The sequence below is a fragment of the Trichosurus vulpecula genome, chromosome 8 (assembly GCF_011100635.1).
Source record: "Trichosurus vulpecula isolate mTriVul1 chromosome 8, mTriVul1.pri, whole genome shotgun sequence".
In the NCBI taxonomy this organism is placed as follows: Eukaryota; Metazoa; Chordata; class Mammalia; order Diprotodontia; family Phalangeridae; genus Trichosurus; species Trichosurus vulpecula.
In genome coordinates this window covers 193,198,273-193,215,936 of record NC_050580.1, presented here as the reverse complement: position 1 = coordinate 193,215,936, position 17,664 = coordinate 193,198,273, and the positions used below count along the sequence as shown (strand labels likewise).

Below are 17,664 nucleotides of genomic sequence, written 5' to 3'. Positions count from 1 at the left end.
TGACCATAATCCTACCTAGAAACCACAAACCTTGGAATCAACAGTTTACCTGGGCTCAGTAAGTCACAGTCTGTAGGATTTTCCTAATAAGGCAGAATGGGTGGAGCCAGGCCAGCAGATATTGGTGATTCTTATTCAGGAATGTGACTGAGGTTTAAGGAATTTGAAAACAGGTGAAGAAGCAGTGATAATTGGGGCATTTGGGTGGATGTTTGGTCAAGTAAGTCAGGTATCATGGTCGAGGTTAGGTGTAAAGTCAGGAGAAAAAATCAGGGACAGAGGGAGGTGGAATCCAGTTCCTTGCCAAAGTTGATAAATGGTATAAGTAAGAGAAGAAGCAGAGACTTGGTCAAGAAAAAATAGACAAAGGGGTTGTTGAGGTTAGAAGCAACAAGAGTAAACTTTTAAGGAGAATGAATTTACCTTGACCATGTCTTTCTTCCATGAAAAGTTTGTCCTCCTAACAGGTAGTCTAGGACCCTCCAAGAAGCCCTTCCTCTGCTGAGTGGGTCTACGCTAAGGAATCCCAGAAATCTTATAAGTTGAATAGGCCTATGTTTTAGGTGGAGATGACTGGGATGACCCTGGCTAAGCTGGTGAGGGAAATGACTGCACTGATAAAGGTTTTGACAGGAAGACAAAAAGGGATGACTTGAGGCACAGAAAGCCGTAAAGGACTTTGCTCCTTCAGAGACTTAGAGCAAACCAAAAGCAATAACTTGACCTCGAGTTAGAATGGTGAAATGTTATAGGTGGAAAGAACCCCAATGAAAGGGCTTGGGATCTAAGAAGGAAAGGGAGAACAGAGATCACCTTGACTGGACTGTTATATTTTCTAAATCTGGATCAAGCTAACTGAATAATGTGAAACTGGCAATGATTTACCTCTACTATATGTCATTTCCATCCTGTAGTTTTCCTCAAGTTTTGCAAGTTTTATTGTACATTTCAACTGACTGTGTTGGACTGCAGTGGGCAAGATTAGGGACAGGGGTATCCATTGCCAGGAAATGTAACAGAATATCAAAGCCCAGGACTGCAGGAAGGAAGTAAAGAAGGGAGGGAGGAAAAAAGGAAGGAAGGAATCATTTCTACCATATTCCAGGCACTATGCTAAACACTTTACAATCATTATCTCATTTGATCCTCACAACAACCTTTCTGAGGTATATAATTATTCTATTTGGATAAGCTAAAACCCTTCCCAGTAAGATCAGGGGTGAAGCAAGGATGCCCATCATCACTACTACTATTATGTACTAGAAATGTTAGCTAGAGCAATAAGAGAAGAAAAAGAAATGGAAGGAATTAGAATAGGAAATGAAGAAAAAAAACTATCACTCTTTGCAGATGATATGATGGCATACTTAGAAAATCAACTAAAAAACTACTCAAAATAGCAACTTTAACAAAGTTGCAGGATATAAAATAAGCCCACATAAATCATCAGCATTTCTTTATATCAGCATATTCTGTATATTAACAAAGTCCAGCAGCAAGAGATAAATTCCTTTTAAAACAACCGTAGACAATATAATTATTCCCATTTTAAAATTAAGGAAATTGAGGCAGACACCAATTTAATGATTTGCCCGGGGTCAAATAACCAGTAAGTGTCTGAGGCTGAATTTGAATTCAGGTCTTTCTGACTCCACTCCCGCCCAGCTGTATCAGAGAGTTACTTGATGATAGCAACAAAGAGATAACCTCAGATTCACACTCTGACAAGACAGGGGCACAGCTGAGAGTGCATCTCATCTGTTTGGGCGAGTTGTCCTTTCTTAGACCTAAGATTGTGCTGTTTTCCTATGGAGGACTGGCCATGAGGTAAGGAAGACTTGGGTCCAAGTCTTGCCTCTGACACAAACTGTGTGACCATGGAGAAGCCGATTAACCTCTCAGTGTTCTAAGCAATGCTCTTGAATTGCAGAGGAGTTACTAATCTTTGCGGTAAAGGGAGTTTTCACACCAATAATTTCTCTGGTCCTTTTTTCTGGGGGAAGGGTGAGGAAGGTTAAGTGACTTGTCCAGGGTTGCACAGCTAGTATGTGTCTGAGACCACATTTGAACTTGGTATTCCTGATTCCAAGGCCGGTGCTCTATCCACTGCACCACATAGCTGCCCCCACACCAATCATTTCTAAAGCCAACAAAATCAGGGATCTGGGCACTATTTTCATTCCTCTCTTAGCACAATGCTGGTCCTTAAAAGGCACTCAATGAACAATACTCTCTGGTTTAGTGACTGGTCATGTTCTTTATTTCCTTAGGTGAAAACACCACAAATTCTCTCTGAAGAGCAGCTGAAAACTCTGCTAGAGGAATGCATATTGGAGCAAAAATCAGAAAAGGAGAGCCGAGATGCTGATGGAATACAGGCTGAATCCATCCAGCCTTCCATATCCTTCATCTCTCAGTTGCTAAATATGTCACCAGATCTCAGCAGTCCTGAGGTTGGGAATGATGATATCCTTGAAAACGGAGAATGTGAAACACCCGGCTATTATCTCACCAAAGCACTGGGTGGCCAGCATTACATAGAAGAATTTTTGGTCGCTGAGACAAAGGAAGAGGAGAGTCCCAGGCCTTTGGGGGATGTAGCTAGTAGTGACGTAGAAGGTTACTTTATGTCGAAAACCCTTGGCATTGGAAGGCTGAAGAGGCCTTCTTTCTTAGATGATCCTGTATACTGTATCAGAGGCCCATCATCTGAAGACGAGCAGCTGAAATTGATTGATTGTTCCACTGAAAGTTCATCGAAGCCTGGTGAGTCTTGAAGATGAGCCCTGGATAGGTGATGATTACAACTAAGTCAGTTCACCCCAAGGGTTCACACTAATCCAAAGGTGAAATGAGGAGCTACTTTTACAAATCCCAGAACTTTACCAAAATCCATCCTTTCGAAAGGTAAGATGAGGAGCCATTTTTGCAAGTTACTAAACCTTACCAAAGTTCTTCAGTACTTCCATTGGTTGCCATTGATATAGGGAACATCCTTTCATATGTGGCTTGGAGCTCCTCCAATCTTCTTTCTGTTTCTTATATTCTCTTATTCAGCCTACCCATTCTTTCTCACCCTTTGAGAATTGTGTGCAGATTCTCTTGTGTTGCCTGAACAGAGAATCTACCCAGTGTCCTTTCTGGATGCATCCCTTCGGGTCTTTTTACATTTTATCAGTAACAGTGCAAAGATTGGATCAATTCTTCTGTTATATCTCACTCCCAAGACATAACCAGCCCACCTCCTCTTCCAGTAATATATTTAAACAGTCAATATTTAAACATTTATTATGCCTCTCCAATACTCTAGGCACAGAGGATACAAAGCCAAAAGCAAAAATTGTCCCTGTCCCCAAAAGGAATTCACATCTTATAAAGGAAAAAAAAAACAGGTACAAGTTTCATCCATACAATAATATATCTCCTCAATGATAGCCCTTATAGCATTTCTTGAAAATAGGTCATCATTAGAAACATGTTGCAACTTCCTTACACCCATCAGGAATCTTTCCATTGCCCACAACTTTGATTCCAGAGTTATATAAAATTCTTGCCCTGATGTTACAGAGGATGAGTCTGGTAGTCATGAGCTGTATCAGTTTTAATCATAATTAATTTGGTTAGCCTAAAAGAAAAAAAGTCAATTCCACAAGAGGGAGTTTGAAGCCAGCTGACTATTTAGGAAATTAGATTTTCTCAGGCCTTCATCTTGTTTTTATTGATGAAAATTTTATCAAAGTGAGAATTTAGAAGAGTACTATAAAGTGGCCAGACCACACATGCTTACTGTAAACTGACATCCACTGGATTGCAGTTTCCTAGATTAACTACTCATTTATGTAAAATTCTCCTTGACCCTTCCATGATTCATTCATATAATATTAGAAAATTTGTAATGATCTAATGCTCTCTTTATTATATAGATGTAGGCAGAAATATCATAGCCACTTTTGACATGAGTGAAGTGTACACTATCTGTTTGATTTAATGGTTTTGATGATCACTTCCAGGGGGAAAGCTATCCCTTTAATTCTATTATTAGAGATTCTATAGATTCTCTAGCTCCTGCTCTGACTTCTCTTCAGTCCTGAGTTCTAGTTCATACTTCCACTTGCCTATAGGACATTTCCACTTAGATGTCCTGCTTGCACCTCAGACCCAACATATCTCAAACCAAACTCCCCTGCCCTTCCTCTGACCATGAACCAGTTCTTCTTTCTTCTCTGTTTCTGTGAATAGCATGACCAAGGTTTGAAACCTTGTAATCTTCTACTTAAAGAGAGGATCTTGAAGATTGTCTAGTCTGACCCTGCTGGTAATTATCACATGTTTTAGATTGTACCTGCAATTTCCTTGGAACTCCCAATAAAGGAGCTTCTTCCACCAATGCAGATGGATACCTTCTTGATAATATACACTAGTCTTAGAGAGTTGCCCAGGGCATCAAGCACTTAAATGATTTTGTCCTGGGTCGCAGAATCACTATGTATCCTAGGCAGCACTGAACTCAGCTTTTACTGACCCTAAGGCTGGCCCTCTGTCTAGCCTACATGGCAGAGTTGCCAATTACTTATCTTACATTCTCTTTTATTATAGTTATTGGTGCACTTATCTCAACTACTAGATTGAAGCTCCTTGAGGACCTTATTATTTGGCTTTGTATTCTGCCCCACTGCCCATAGCTAGGTGACCTGCAGAGTGCCCTATACAGTGTTCAATTGTATTTGTTGTATGAGTGAATAACTTTGTTGTTGTTCAGTCATTTCAGTCATGTCCGTGTCTGTGTCTGAATCTTCGTGACCTCATTTGGGGGTTTTCCTGGCAGAGATACTGGAGTGGTTTGCCATTCCCTTCTCCAGCTCATTTTATGGCTGAGGAAACTGAGGCAAACAGTTAAGAGACTTGCCCAGGGCCACACATCTAGGAAGTGTCTGAGACTGGACTTGAACTCAGGAAGACGAATCTTCCTGATTCCCATGAGTGAATAATAGTTAGCATTTATATAACATTTTAAGATTTGTAAAACACTTTACAAATATCATATCACTTGAACCTCACAACAGCCCTGGAGGTGGGTGCTACTGTTATCCACATTTTACACATGAGGAAACCGAAGCAGATAGAGGTTTAAATGACTTGCCCAGTGCTACACAGCTTCTAAGTGTTGGAGGCTAGATTTGAACTCAGGGCTTCCTAACTGCAGGCACACTACCTGGATACTTCTTAAGTCAATGCCCAGTTTTATAATAATGTTCCAGAAATAAAACTCTCATTTATTCTCCACCATCTGGATGGAAATAGAAGTGTTGGTATTGATGAAGAATTATATAAAGTGCATAGACCGACAGTTTCCATGGAAAATATGGACTTTTTCTATGTTTAAAATAGTTTGTAAGTTGTAAAGTCTTTTTCCAGCTGCAGGGAGAGCGTATAGTTTGCATTTCAACTAGATGAGGAGAGGCTAGTTTTCTTATTTTCTATTCCTTTGTTCCTTCCTTCCTTCTTTCCCTCTTTCCATCTTTCCTTCCTTCTTTTCTTCCTTTCTCTCTTTCTTTCTTTCTTTTCTTCATTTACTAAGTGAACTATGAAATGATTACTCTTAATGCTGCACTAAAATTATTACAGATTTAGTATTTTGTAAAAGCAAAACAAAACAAAACAGGTTGTAGAGACAGAGATTGTTTGAACTCCCACATCACAAAAATTAATTAAGCTTGCCAAATTAGACACATGGATTTGTCATATAGGTCATGTCAGTGGCGTCTGAGGTGTGTTGTTTAGATATGCTTTATGTGAATTTAGTTACATATAAATGCGTGGGTCTACTGAAATTCTACTGTGGTGCCTAATGAAAGAATGAGGTTCTTGAAGGGTATGCCCTGAAGTGAAAGTCTTGACTGGTCTTACTAAATTGGAATAATTTCACATATAGGTCATAGGATCCATTTAGAATGAAGAAGGACCTCAGAGATCCTAAGGTGCCACCTTATCATTTTACAGATGAAGAAACTGGGAACCAGAGGCCCAGCAAGGGTGTATGACTTGCCTAGGGTCACACAGGTATTAAAGAGCAGAGCTGGAAGTCGAACTCAGGTCATCTGACTCCAAATCCAGCTCTCATTCCACAGTACCATATTGCCTTGTTGATGGATCATATGTCTGTCATCCCGGGATCAGCTTAATTAATTTCAGAAAAACTTATATCTAAAAGGATAACCACTGCTTGAATTATGAGAGGTATTGAGAAAATCACCAAAATCATTTAAGACAGGGATTCTAAAGCTGGGGTCTAGGTTTCATAGATATTATGAGGCCTGTGAACTTAGATGGAAAAAATTGCAACTTTATTTTAATATGATTTATTTCCTTCATAATCCAATACATTTTTATTTTATGCATTTAAAGACATTATTCTGAGAAGGGATTGATAGGTTTCACCAGACTGCCAAAGGGTGTTGGGAGGTAGAATAGGGTCAATGATGTTAAAAAAAAGTTAGGAATCCTTGATCTAAGACATGGTGAGATTGCTATCTTCATTGGTGGAGAGAATGCTCACTTTGATGAAGCCATGAATTTTAGAAGTTTTAAAGTAAATAAATGTATGAATTACACTGGTCTGTATCTACTAAGTAGAAGTTGACAGGCTGAGCCAGAGTGTGCTCTGACAGTTGAATGATAATGAAAGAAACTATTTAGTTTTATTTGGTAGAGCATTTCTTTCAAAAGGTACTTCAGACCTCCTAACACCATAAATATTCCTAATGCGCAGTGATTAGAATTGTCCCTGGTATGTGTGGCGAATGGTACAGTATAGATGTGGCTTATATATAGACTATATTTAATTTCAGGTTTATTCCGTCATAAGCACTGAATGACTAGTGCCTCTGTTTTATCAGCCCTAATCCGCAAAGTGACTGAAATTGGTATTTTTCCTTTAAAAAACATTAGCAAGGCCTCGGGTCTTTTGTTATCATTGTTACAGCACGATTTATTTGTGGGTCACCTTTCTTGAAGGTACCCACTTGTGAATCAGAGGCTTAATGCAAAAATATGCTCTACATAAAAAAGTCTTACCAGAATTTTTGAAGGGCCAAAGCTCTTTCAAGACTGTAATCCTAGGCCAGGCGTGGGTGGTAGTCAATGTTACACTGATAAGGCTGAAACTAACAGATTGCTTCTGCTCTAGAGTTCTGAGCTGCAGTGTACTAAGTCTTTAGGGTGTCTGTGCTAAGTCTGGCACCAATATTGTGAGCTCCTACGGTGGTGAGGGTGGCAGGGGAGGGGCACCAGGCTGCCTAAGAGTGATGAACCAGTAGTTAATTCCATGTTAATGAGAGACAATGAGGTCTGGCCCATGAGTGGCCATTGCACTTGCAGCCTTAGTGAGAAAGGGAGGCCCAGTCATTTATTTTACAACTCTATGAAATAGATAGTACATACATTATTATCCTCATTTTACAGATGAAGAATTTGAGACTTGAGGCTCTTCTGTGTTAGAGGCAGTGTGTCCTAAAGGTTAGAGAGCTGACTTTGAAATAGGGAAGACCCGAGTTCAAGGTCTGTCTTAGATAAGTACTGGTCATTTGACGCTGGACAAGTCACTTAAACTGGAAGTGCTCTAAGCAAAGGTATCAAACACATGCCCTAGGCCAGATTAAAATGTAATTGGGAGATATTTAACAAAATACCTTTAAAAATACAATGGGATGTAAATAATGTGACTATGTGTTTTTCTAGGTGGTTAGTGGGGATCCTTATCCTTAGGTAGGGTTTAGTGGCCTGCATTTCTGTTTGAGTTTGACACCACTGCTTGAGTCAGTTCTTTTTAAGTTACAAAGATGTGTTCATAGAGGGAGTTTCTTCACATGGGAGTTCCCTACACGGATTTCGTCACTATCCTTATTCCCCCAATTCCATGTTGACTTGTAGAGACAATACACAAATCCTAAGTACAGCCAGACCCCTGTGCAGTGTTTATTTACCCTGGTGACATCTCTGTGCTCACCTTGGTACTCACTGCTCCACATTCATAGGGCTCCGCAATCTGGGATGACTCACTACTCAATGAACTCTTCTTATGCTGAATTACAAGGACCTTGGCAAGGAGGATAAGAATTTTTTTCTATAAATCCAGCATTATTATGTATGAATCCTTTCTCTGTTTCCTCTGAGATATTTTAGTCAATACTCCTTCACTCCCTCTCTGTATTTGATTCTGAGGCTTCTCAATGCTGCACAGTGTCTGTTTTATTTTTTTCTTTCTTGTCCTTATTCCAGTATTCCATTCATGGTCTGATTCAAGTGGAACTGTCATGTCATTGATTTTGATGTTTCTCCTGATGAGGCAGTTTAAACTCGTTAATGCCCGTCTGTCCTGAGAGACCATATCTTCCCATAAGTTCCCCACGGGAAAATTCCCCAATGTGCTGGAGGCCTTCCTCACTTTCTTCTTGTATTTCAATGTTCCATTGCAGAACCAGGGCTATCCACCAGTTCTCCTTCATTCTTGCTATATGTCCAACCCATCTTATCTTCTAATCATACATTTTTCCTGACGAAATTTCTTACTTTTTTTCTACAAAGGAGGGGGACATACTGATAGGTTATTTTAATGCTTAATGTTTCTTAATGTTACTATGGGTTGCTGTGAGTCTTAAGTATCATATCCTTTTCTCTTGAAATAAAAGCTATCCTATGCTCAATAACCATATTGGATGTTGAGTGCCTGTACAGAATTTAGGGACCCTGCCACACGCATTTGTGGCACTCCAGACACAAGCGTACCTGTTTATCTTGGTGATCTTTCTAGATTAATCCAGATAGACAACAAGCCAAAGGAAGAGAACTGACATTAGGCTCAAGTACCCAAGATGAGACCTGGTCTGTATAAGCCCAGAGTCTGTGACTTTGAGACCGTGTACTTTGGAAGGAAGGAAAAAGGAGGGAAGAGGAAAAAAAAAGAAGTAAGGAAAGAGAGAAGGAAGGAGGGAAAGAAGGAAGAAGGAAGGAAAGGAAGGAAAGAAGGAAGGAAGGAGGGAGGGATGGAGGGAAGAAGGGAACAAAGGAAAGGAGGGAGAGAAAAAGAAAGGAGGAAAGGAAGCAAGGAAGGAAGAAAGGAAGAAAGGAGGAAGGAAGGATTTATTAAGCATAAGGAGGGAGGGAAGAGAGGAAAGAGGAAAGGAAAAGAAAAAAGAATGGCATGAAAAGGGAGGTGAGTGGAGGAGTTATGAAGTCAAAGGAATGCCATCCGATTTACCACCTTCATCTTTTTTTTCCCACCTTTTCTCCTGCTGCTTCTGTACCAGACAAGGCAGTTATCAGTGACACAGTGAAAAGGAAATAGGTCTCAAAGGTCCCACTGAGTGAGTGAATTTTTCAGAAACAGAAAAGAAATTTTGGAATGTAAAAGATAGGGATTTCATTGCCCTTTATTGTTAGTAAGTTGGTATATTCCATCAAATGAGTACTAGACATAAGATTTTACTGCACAAATTTATAAGACACAGGTTTCTTTGGAAGTTGTTAATTTGTAAGTAGAACTTAGAAAGTGTTTCATTATTGGTGGATTTCTTTTAAACAGCTTAGTTGAAAGAAAGTCTGATAATTGTTGCTGTTGACCCTTTTTACTCAAAGAGGACCAATGACATCATGAAGTTGGGGTCAAGGTGCAGTGTGTTTGGCTATGGCTGGTCCATCCAATACAAGCTTGGAAGACTCTACCATAATGGGCACAAAGAGTCCATTGGGACATTCGGGGTGGAGATGTCTCAAAATTTGCACATTTCCCATTTCCTTTACTCTACAGCAATTCAGCTTTGCTCATAGAGCACAGCTCCTTCTTTGATACGTTTCCCACGTCTCACAATTGATACTGAAGTTCTTCAGAGAGACCTTGAGAGGATCCTTGTACTACTTCTGATGAAGTATCTGAGCACTTGCCTTATGTGAGTTCTTTGTAAAATAGTCTTAGGCAAATGTATGTTTGGTATTCAGGCTACATGGCCAGCTGGTGGGAGTTGCTCTCTCTGTAGTGGAGTTGGGATGTTAGACAGTTCAGCTCGAGAAAGGACCTCAATGTCCAGTGTCTTATCCTGCCAGGTGATCTTCAGAATCTTCCCAAGACAATTTAAATGGAAGCATGGGACTGATAGACTATCCAGGTTTCACAGGCACACAGCAATGAGGTCAGCACAAGGGCTCTGTAGACCTTTGGTTTGGTAGGCAGTCTAATACCTTTTCTCTACCATACTTTCTTTTGGAGCCTCCCAAATGCTGAGCTAGCTCTGGCAATGTGTGCATCAACCTCATCATCTATGTGGACATCACTGCCTTGTTGTGGTCATTTGATAGAATTAATTCTCTAGACTCAAGCAATTTTATGTGAATATCTGATTAATTTAGGCATTCTGCTATCAGAAAGCCCATGATTCAGATTTGCTTGCTAAAACCTTTAAATGTGAAAATTGTTTTCTAGGCCATGTGCAGGAGCCTGCAGTGAGTATATATTGGTATACATCCATTACCCCCTCCACCTGGAAAGTTTCAAAGGGAGCTTCTGTTGTTTTGAGAAGGCTATCAGCAGTACAGCCATTAGTTGTGTGGACTAATTGCCTTTCAGTGAGTGGGAGCAGGAGTAGAACAGTGAGTCTATTATCCATGAAGTTTTCTACAGAGAAAAACTTTGGCTTGCTAATAGGGAAATCCAGAGCTGAGTGGTTGCCTTTGGTAGATTTCTTTCTGCATCTCTTAAACACTATATACCTTGAGGACACTTAGGTATCATTTAGGCAAATTGCCTTCCCAAGGGCATCAATGGGTTCTCCCATGCCTTTAATTACTTGAAATCCCATTTCCTTTCAGACAGTCTGAACCAGTTTCCCTCAGAAAATACTTGACTCAGCAAAAGATAAGCCCTCCTGTGTTTTTATATACTTTAAAAGTGCTTATTCCCAGTGGTTTTAAGACATTTAAGACTAATACATATATACATACATACATACATACATACATATATATATGTATATATAGGATAAATACTTGCAAGAAGAATTCTTTCTATCAAATGCTGTAATGACTGCATAAAACACATCACAAACCTGAAAGGGCTATATATAAACATCAGTTATTATGTTACTATGTTATATTATGTCTTTAAATTTTCTTTTAATATTTGTATTTCTCAGGAAGACTTTTTTTGTAGAGGTTGGCTTAACTGGCTGGCCATCTATTTTTCACATGATACTTTCTCTAAGAAGTCAGCATTTTTATAGTATTTTACTTAAGTTTGAACTTCACAACAACCCTATTATATTGTCAGGGCAAATATTATCGTCCTCATTTTGCAAATGTAGAAACTTAGAATCAGAGAAGATTAAGTGTGACCTATGCCAAGTCACATCATGAGTAAGTGACAGAGCTAGCATTCAGACTCATACCCTAGGACCTTGTTTAATGCTGTGAATTGACAATGATCTGTTCGAACCTTTAAGTATATTTTAGAAGTATCCATTGATTTGTGGAGGGCTAGGGGTACAATGGATAGAGTGCCAGCCAAGGATCAGGAAAAGTAATCTTCCTGAGTGGAAATTTGGTCTCAGACACTTAGTAGCTGTGGGACTCTGAACAAATCACTTCACCCTGTTCGCCTCAGTTTCCTCATCTACAAAATGAGCTAGAGAAGGAAATGGCAAAGCACTTCGGTACTTCTGCTAAGAAAATCCCAAATGGGGTTACAAAGAATTGGGCGTGGCTAAAAACACTTGACCAATAGCAACCCATTAATTTGTAAGTCACTAATAATGTTTAATTACACTTGACAAATTAGGTACTTTGGTGTTGTGAAAGATTCATGATTTCATCATTATTATACTCCTTTCTTTAGCATAGACTGTAATCCTTTCTTTCTTATGCCTTCTTAGCCTGGACCAGAGGTAGGGAACCTGCGGCGTTCTAGGTCCTTGGGTGCGGCCTTTTGACTGAGTCTAAGTTTTACAGAAGAAATCCTTTTATTAAGGAGATTCTGTGTAGTTTGGATTCAGTCAAAGAACCACACTTGAGGACCACATGTGGCCTTGAGGCCGCAGGTTCCCCACCCCTGCTGGGCAGTCCTTGTCAGTATTTTCCTGTAACTGAAATCTCACGTTGAGCATCTATCCATTGCTCTGTAGGTCTTTCTTTTATTCTGATGGTTTCCTGGGGATACTCATGTACCTCTCCTGTGGTCTTCTTCTTTTTTTTTTAATCCCAAAGAGAATCTTGAAATGAGCCAATCTCTTATAGCAATTTAAAGGATGGCCTTCTTTGCCAAAATAGTATTTATGGGGTTTTTTTTTTGCACTTAATAGTATTTTTTCCAGTTACATGTAAAGATAGTTTTCAACATTAATTTTTGTACGATTTTAAGTTCCAAATTTTTCTCCCTCCCTCTCTTCCCTCCTTCCTCTCCAAGACAGCAAGCAATCTGATATTGGTTATACATGTACAATCATGTTAAACATATTTCCACGTTAGTTATGTTGTAAAAGAAGAATCAGGACAATCAGGGAAAACCACGAGAAAGGAAAAACAAAAGGGAAGATAGTCTGCTTCGATCTGCATTTAGACTCGATAGTGGATAGCATTTTCCATCATGAGTCTTTTGGAATTGTCTCGTATTATTGTATTGCTGAGAAGAGCTAAGTCTGTCATAGCTGATCGTCACACAATGTTGCTATTACTGTGTACATTGTTCTCCTGCTTCTGCTCACTTCACTCAGCATCAGTCTTTCCGAGTTTTTCTGAAATCTGCTGTGGTCTTATTCTTGCTACATAAACGGACCATCTCCTTTTCCAGACATGCTGTGACCTCAGTGATGTCTTCGTCAGCCCTCTCCTTTTCTGCTTTGATCAATTCTCTTCTATTAGCTCCACTAAAGACAGTCTTCCACTGTCATTTCCATTCTGACCTCCTATAGGGCTTTCCATTGGTTCTGCCTGTCCTTCTGTGTAAACTTGAACACCTTGTATTTGACATCTAGGCTATCTTTCCATTGGCTTCCTTTATTTATTTCTACTGTTTAATTCTGTGCCATTCATTAGACTTGGAAAACCATCCCCACTCCATTTTGCTAAACAACCATTCGTATTGTACCGCTTCAAGTCACACATCAAAGAACTAATCACTCCTCTCTGGATACCACTTCCTTTATGTGTTCTTTCCTCCCTTTTGTTAGGGCACAGATTATCTTGCTTTTTAAAATGTGTCCCTAGTGTTTAGCATAGTACCTGGCCCATACATAGTAGATTCTTAATATATACCTTTTCATTCATTTAGCTTCTAATGGTCAAGTAGTTCCTTTTCAAAGTAAAATGGCTTATAAGGAGGGAGAGGAGAGAAAATTCCTCTCTTCCCCACAAAGAGCAGTTCCCTGTCAGGGTCTGGGTTCTTATTCTACTTCTGGCTTTTGATTTAGACTGTCCTCAGCTTTCCAAGATGTGACTATTTTAAACCCCCAGGGGCATGATAAATATGTTTATTCTGCCAGACATATTGCTCCTTTTTGACTCAATCAGAGCAGCTTCATCCTTTGTAAACGAATTGTGGGAAAACTCCTTAACACCACCTTCATAAAAGAAATGAAAAGGGGAATTTCTTCTTATCTACCCTGCCTTCCAATATAATTTGTAGTTCCTACCCCACTTTCCAGAAACAGCAAGACTAAAGAAAGTAAATATCAAATCACTACTTCTGCCTTTTCTTTTTAGGGGAACAGTTTAGTTCCTTAAGTCCCAAGTTCCAAAATCTCCTAAGTTCCTTTTCTATCACCCATAGCATTGGGAATCTACATGATTGTTGCTTCCCAGATTCCCACTCCCAAACCTAAGTCATAGAGTCCTTTGGAGCCACCAAACAGCAAATATTTGTCAACCACTGCTTAAAATGGAGGTCCCTGAAGGGCCAGGTGGCTTTCTTTTGTTTGCTCTGGTTAGCTTTATAACACTTAGTACATTGTAGTCTTCAGTAAATATTAAAGGAGAATGTTATTAGGTTATTGAGCTAATTTTGTGAATTTACAAACTTACAGAATCACAGAATTTTAGGGTTTGAAGTGACCATTTCTTCCAAACCGTATCTGAAAAGGAACCCCCACAATAACACACTTGAGAAGTGGTCTTTCAGCCTTTCCTCTAAGACTTCTAGTGAGGAGGAACCCATCGCTTCCTGAGGCAGCCTGTTCTACTTTTAGATACCTCTGTTAGAAATTGTTCCATCTACTTCCTTATGTGCAAAGGTGGTAGGAAAAGTACTAGGCTGCAAGGTTAGACCTTAGCATCTGCCATGAATTAACTACGTAACCTTAAGTCCTTTCCCCTCTTTAGGCCAAAATTTCTCCTTTTGTCAAAAAAGAGGGATCAGACTATGACTTTTAAGGTCCCTTCTCACTCTAAAATTCTGTGATTTTTCATATTTGCTTTCTTTTTTTTACCTCTGGTTACTCATGGATATATTCCCCATGGCCTGATAATTCTGATCTTGTCTTCTTATGCAGATGAATTAACGATAGAAGACAAGACAGAAGAGGAAGAAAGAGACTCCTAAGGAAAACAAGTTGCTAGGATTTACTTTAGACTATTAGTTAATCCAGTTAAAAGTCATGCTTTTCTCCCCTGTATAATTGACTTACTGAATCATTGAATTCAGTGAAGGCACCCTTCAGTGATGAATGTATTGGTGTCATTTCATCTCCGGTTGTTTGTAAAATTAATTCATTTTTGACATTCATAATTTAAGTATGTGAATATGCTCACAGATGCCTTTTCTAATTGTTAATTTTACATACGCCAATGGGCTGAAGGCAGGAACAGACACAATTTTTCACTGTCCTTTCCTTTCTTGGAATTTGAAGTGTGGCCATTGTTTTGTATATTTTAGTTTTAAATGGATTTCAACCTCATTGCACTTGTCAATTTTGCTGACTTTTATTGGGGTTCTGCTTTTCTTCCACACCCTAGGAAACCACCCCTACACTGTGGTCTTTACAGTTTAAAGGAATGGGAAAAAAAAGAGAAAATGTACAATGTGGTTTTTTCACAAGTTTTCATAAGTTTTTCTCATTCTAGAACAGAGCAATGCCTTCGTAAGACTATCATGTCCTACCTCCTCACCAGAGTTACTTATATTAAAAAGGAGTTTGAGGGGGGCAGCTAGGTGGCACAGCGAGTAGAACACTGGCCCTACAGTCAGGAGGACCTGAGTTCAAATCTGGCCTCAGACACTTGACACACTTACTAGCTGTGTGACCTTGGGTAAGTCACTTAACCCCAATTGCCCTGCCTTCCCCCCTCCAAAAAAAAAAAGGAGTTTGACTGTTATCACCTTTATTCACAATCTTTCAGACAGTTACAGAGTCTTCATAATTCTTTTTCCTCTGGGTGTACTTTGGAGGATATTACAAGGACAAGTCAGTAACTTGGAATCACAACAAAATATTTTATGCCAAAACAATATAGGCTGAATTGGCTTTGAAAGTAGGAACCCATCCCATTTTTTGATTCAGGAAATGACCAATCTGTTGTGCCATTTTTAACGAAATTCTGAGTAATATCTATGAAACATTATTGTTTTGTGCTGGCAAATTTTCACAGACTGATATTGGATAACATTAGTCAAGCAATTGACATTGCTTGTGTCAATTTTACTTGGCTCCATTTTAATAAATTCCGTAGCTATTTTTTAAAGAAGTTGTTGACAGGCAAATTTCACATTCAGACCCTTCTTCCATGGTTTGCTGTTCATTGGTTTAAAATGAAAACACCTCATGCTAATGTAAAGGCTCTACCATGTCAGTGTAATTATACTGATGCTGAGAGGTCTTTTATACCAGTGCCAGGGGATGTCACTGTCAATGAATTCAGAGCCTCCTAACAAATTCAGTGTGACATATCATGACACACTATTTTGTGTTATTTTAACAGATGACAGAATTGTCACAGGGCACATTTTTTTTAAAGCATGCACTATCCCTGTAACTTTCTGGTCTAAAGTGCCTCTCCCTGGCCACCACTTTCCTATGTCATATGTTTGTTCTTCTGTTAGAATGTGAGCTCCTTGAGAGCAGGGGCTATCTTCTCTTTTGAGTTTGTATCTATAGCATTGGACACTGTGCTTGGCACATAGTAAGCACTTACTAAATACTTTTTCATTCTTTCATTTATCCATTCATCCATCTGTTCATCCATTTGTATTGTCATCAGCAAAATTAATATAAATTAGGGTTAAAGAGAAGGCCTGAGAAAAGCAAGAGTTACCTGTTTGTGTCCTGATTATTCATTAGCCTCACAGAGTATCTCAGCTTCATTGATATTTTCCTTCCCTTTCTGTCTCCCACCCAAAGTTTCTTCCTACCAGACTTTCCTGATTGAGATCTGTGTTCAGTAATGATCTCAGATGCAACTAAAGGTTTAAGAAAATAGAAATATTTCCAGACTGGAGCCACAACACCTGTGTATCCTTAAAACAAATTTGGTTTTGCAAATGAGATTTTGCGTACAGAGAGACCCTTTCTGTTACAGGAGTTGTAGAGAAGAAGGGTAAAGCAGAAAGGATTTAAAAATTAATCACACATTAAAAATGAGAATCAGTGTAACACAACAGATTAGAAAGTGGGCCTTGGAACCAGGAAGACTTAGGTTTAGGTCCTGCCTCTGACACATACTGGCTGTGTGACCCTAGGTTAAATCTCCCAGACTAGAGTCGCATAAAAGGTATCTACCATCATTGAAAGATAGAGCATCATCTGAGAATTCTGTACACTAAAGACATCACATTCCAGTGCCTTTAAAAGTGCTAAGACCATTCCCCCTCATCAGTGAGCCAAGTGTAATTCTTTGGAGGGCCAGAGAAGGTAATTTTGCATTGCACTTCACTGTAAACTTTATTTAAAAAAATAAAATGTCTTCCAACCTCAGGGAGAAAAAAGAAAATGCTTTTGTTCCTTTGTTAAGGTTCTCTTTGGGCCCAATTGTTTTCCCTAGAATAAGGTGCCCAGGCAATGATGTGGAAAGGAGAATCATTCTTGGTGATGAAATTAGGAGTAGTAAAGGTGAGCTTTTCTATTTATAGCTCTTCATAGGATCATAAAAAATTGCTGGTACCACCTTCATTATAAAAGCCTACGGGACTCGAAGTTTATTGCCCACCAATATATCTATTCCAGAAATATACACAATAAACTCTTGTCATATGAAAAAGCTAACCCCTCAATGACAATGACTCAATTTTTAACAAAGTATTTTCAAGAAATCTACTGATCTCAAAAGCAAAGTTTAACAGCATTTTAGAGAGAAGCGTGGGGAATGACTAGGGAAAGAGATCCTTCCCTAGATTCTATGTTCTGTTCTTGTTTCCTGGAAGCTTATAACACATTGATTTTGTCCGCTCGGCTAGGGAGCCGCTGGAACGTATTCCATCTACCTCTGTCTTTAGATTGAATAGTGTGTTGAGCTGAAGGAATTGTTTTCTTAAAGAACACCTCACCTGAGATTCTTTACAGCATACCACAAACCATTGCTTCTGGTATCTCCTCTTCAGCTCTGTACTGCTGAGATGAAACTGAACCGTTGCAGTCGTTATTCTATGTGGTTATATGTGATCTGCTAACGTACGTGTACTTGGGTAGTGCTCTT

At 39.2% G+C, this 17,664-nt stretch overlaps 1 protein-coding gene across 1 annotated transcript in view; it reads left to right on the top strand.

The window, feature by feature from the left end:
• The window catches only part of FSIP1 (fibrous sheath interacting protein 1), a 276,680-nt gene extending 261,968 nt beyond the window's left edge, over positions 1-14,712 (top strand). The window contains exons 13-14 of the mRNA XM_036734577.1: positions 2,271-2,766; positions 14,529-14,712. Of these exons, the coding sequence (XP_036590472.1) occupies positions 2,271-2,766; positions 14,529-14,578 (546 nt within the window). The 3' untranslated portion in view covers positions 14,579-14,712. The remainder of the gene's footprint in view (positions 1-2,270; positions 2,767-14,528) is intronic.
• The last annotated feature ends 2,952 nt before the right edge of the window (positions 14,713-17,664 follow it).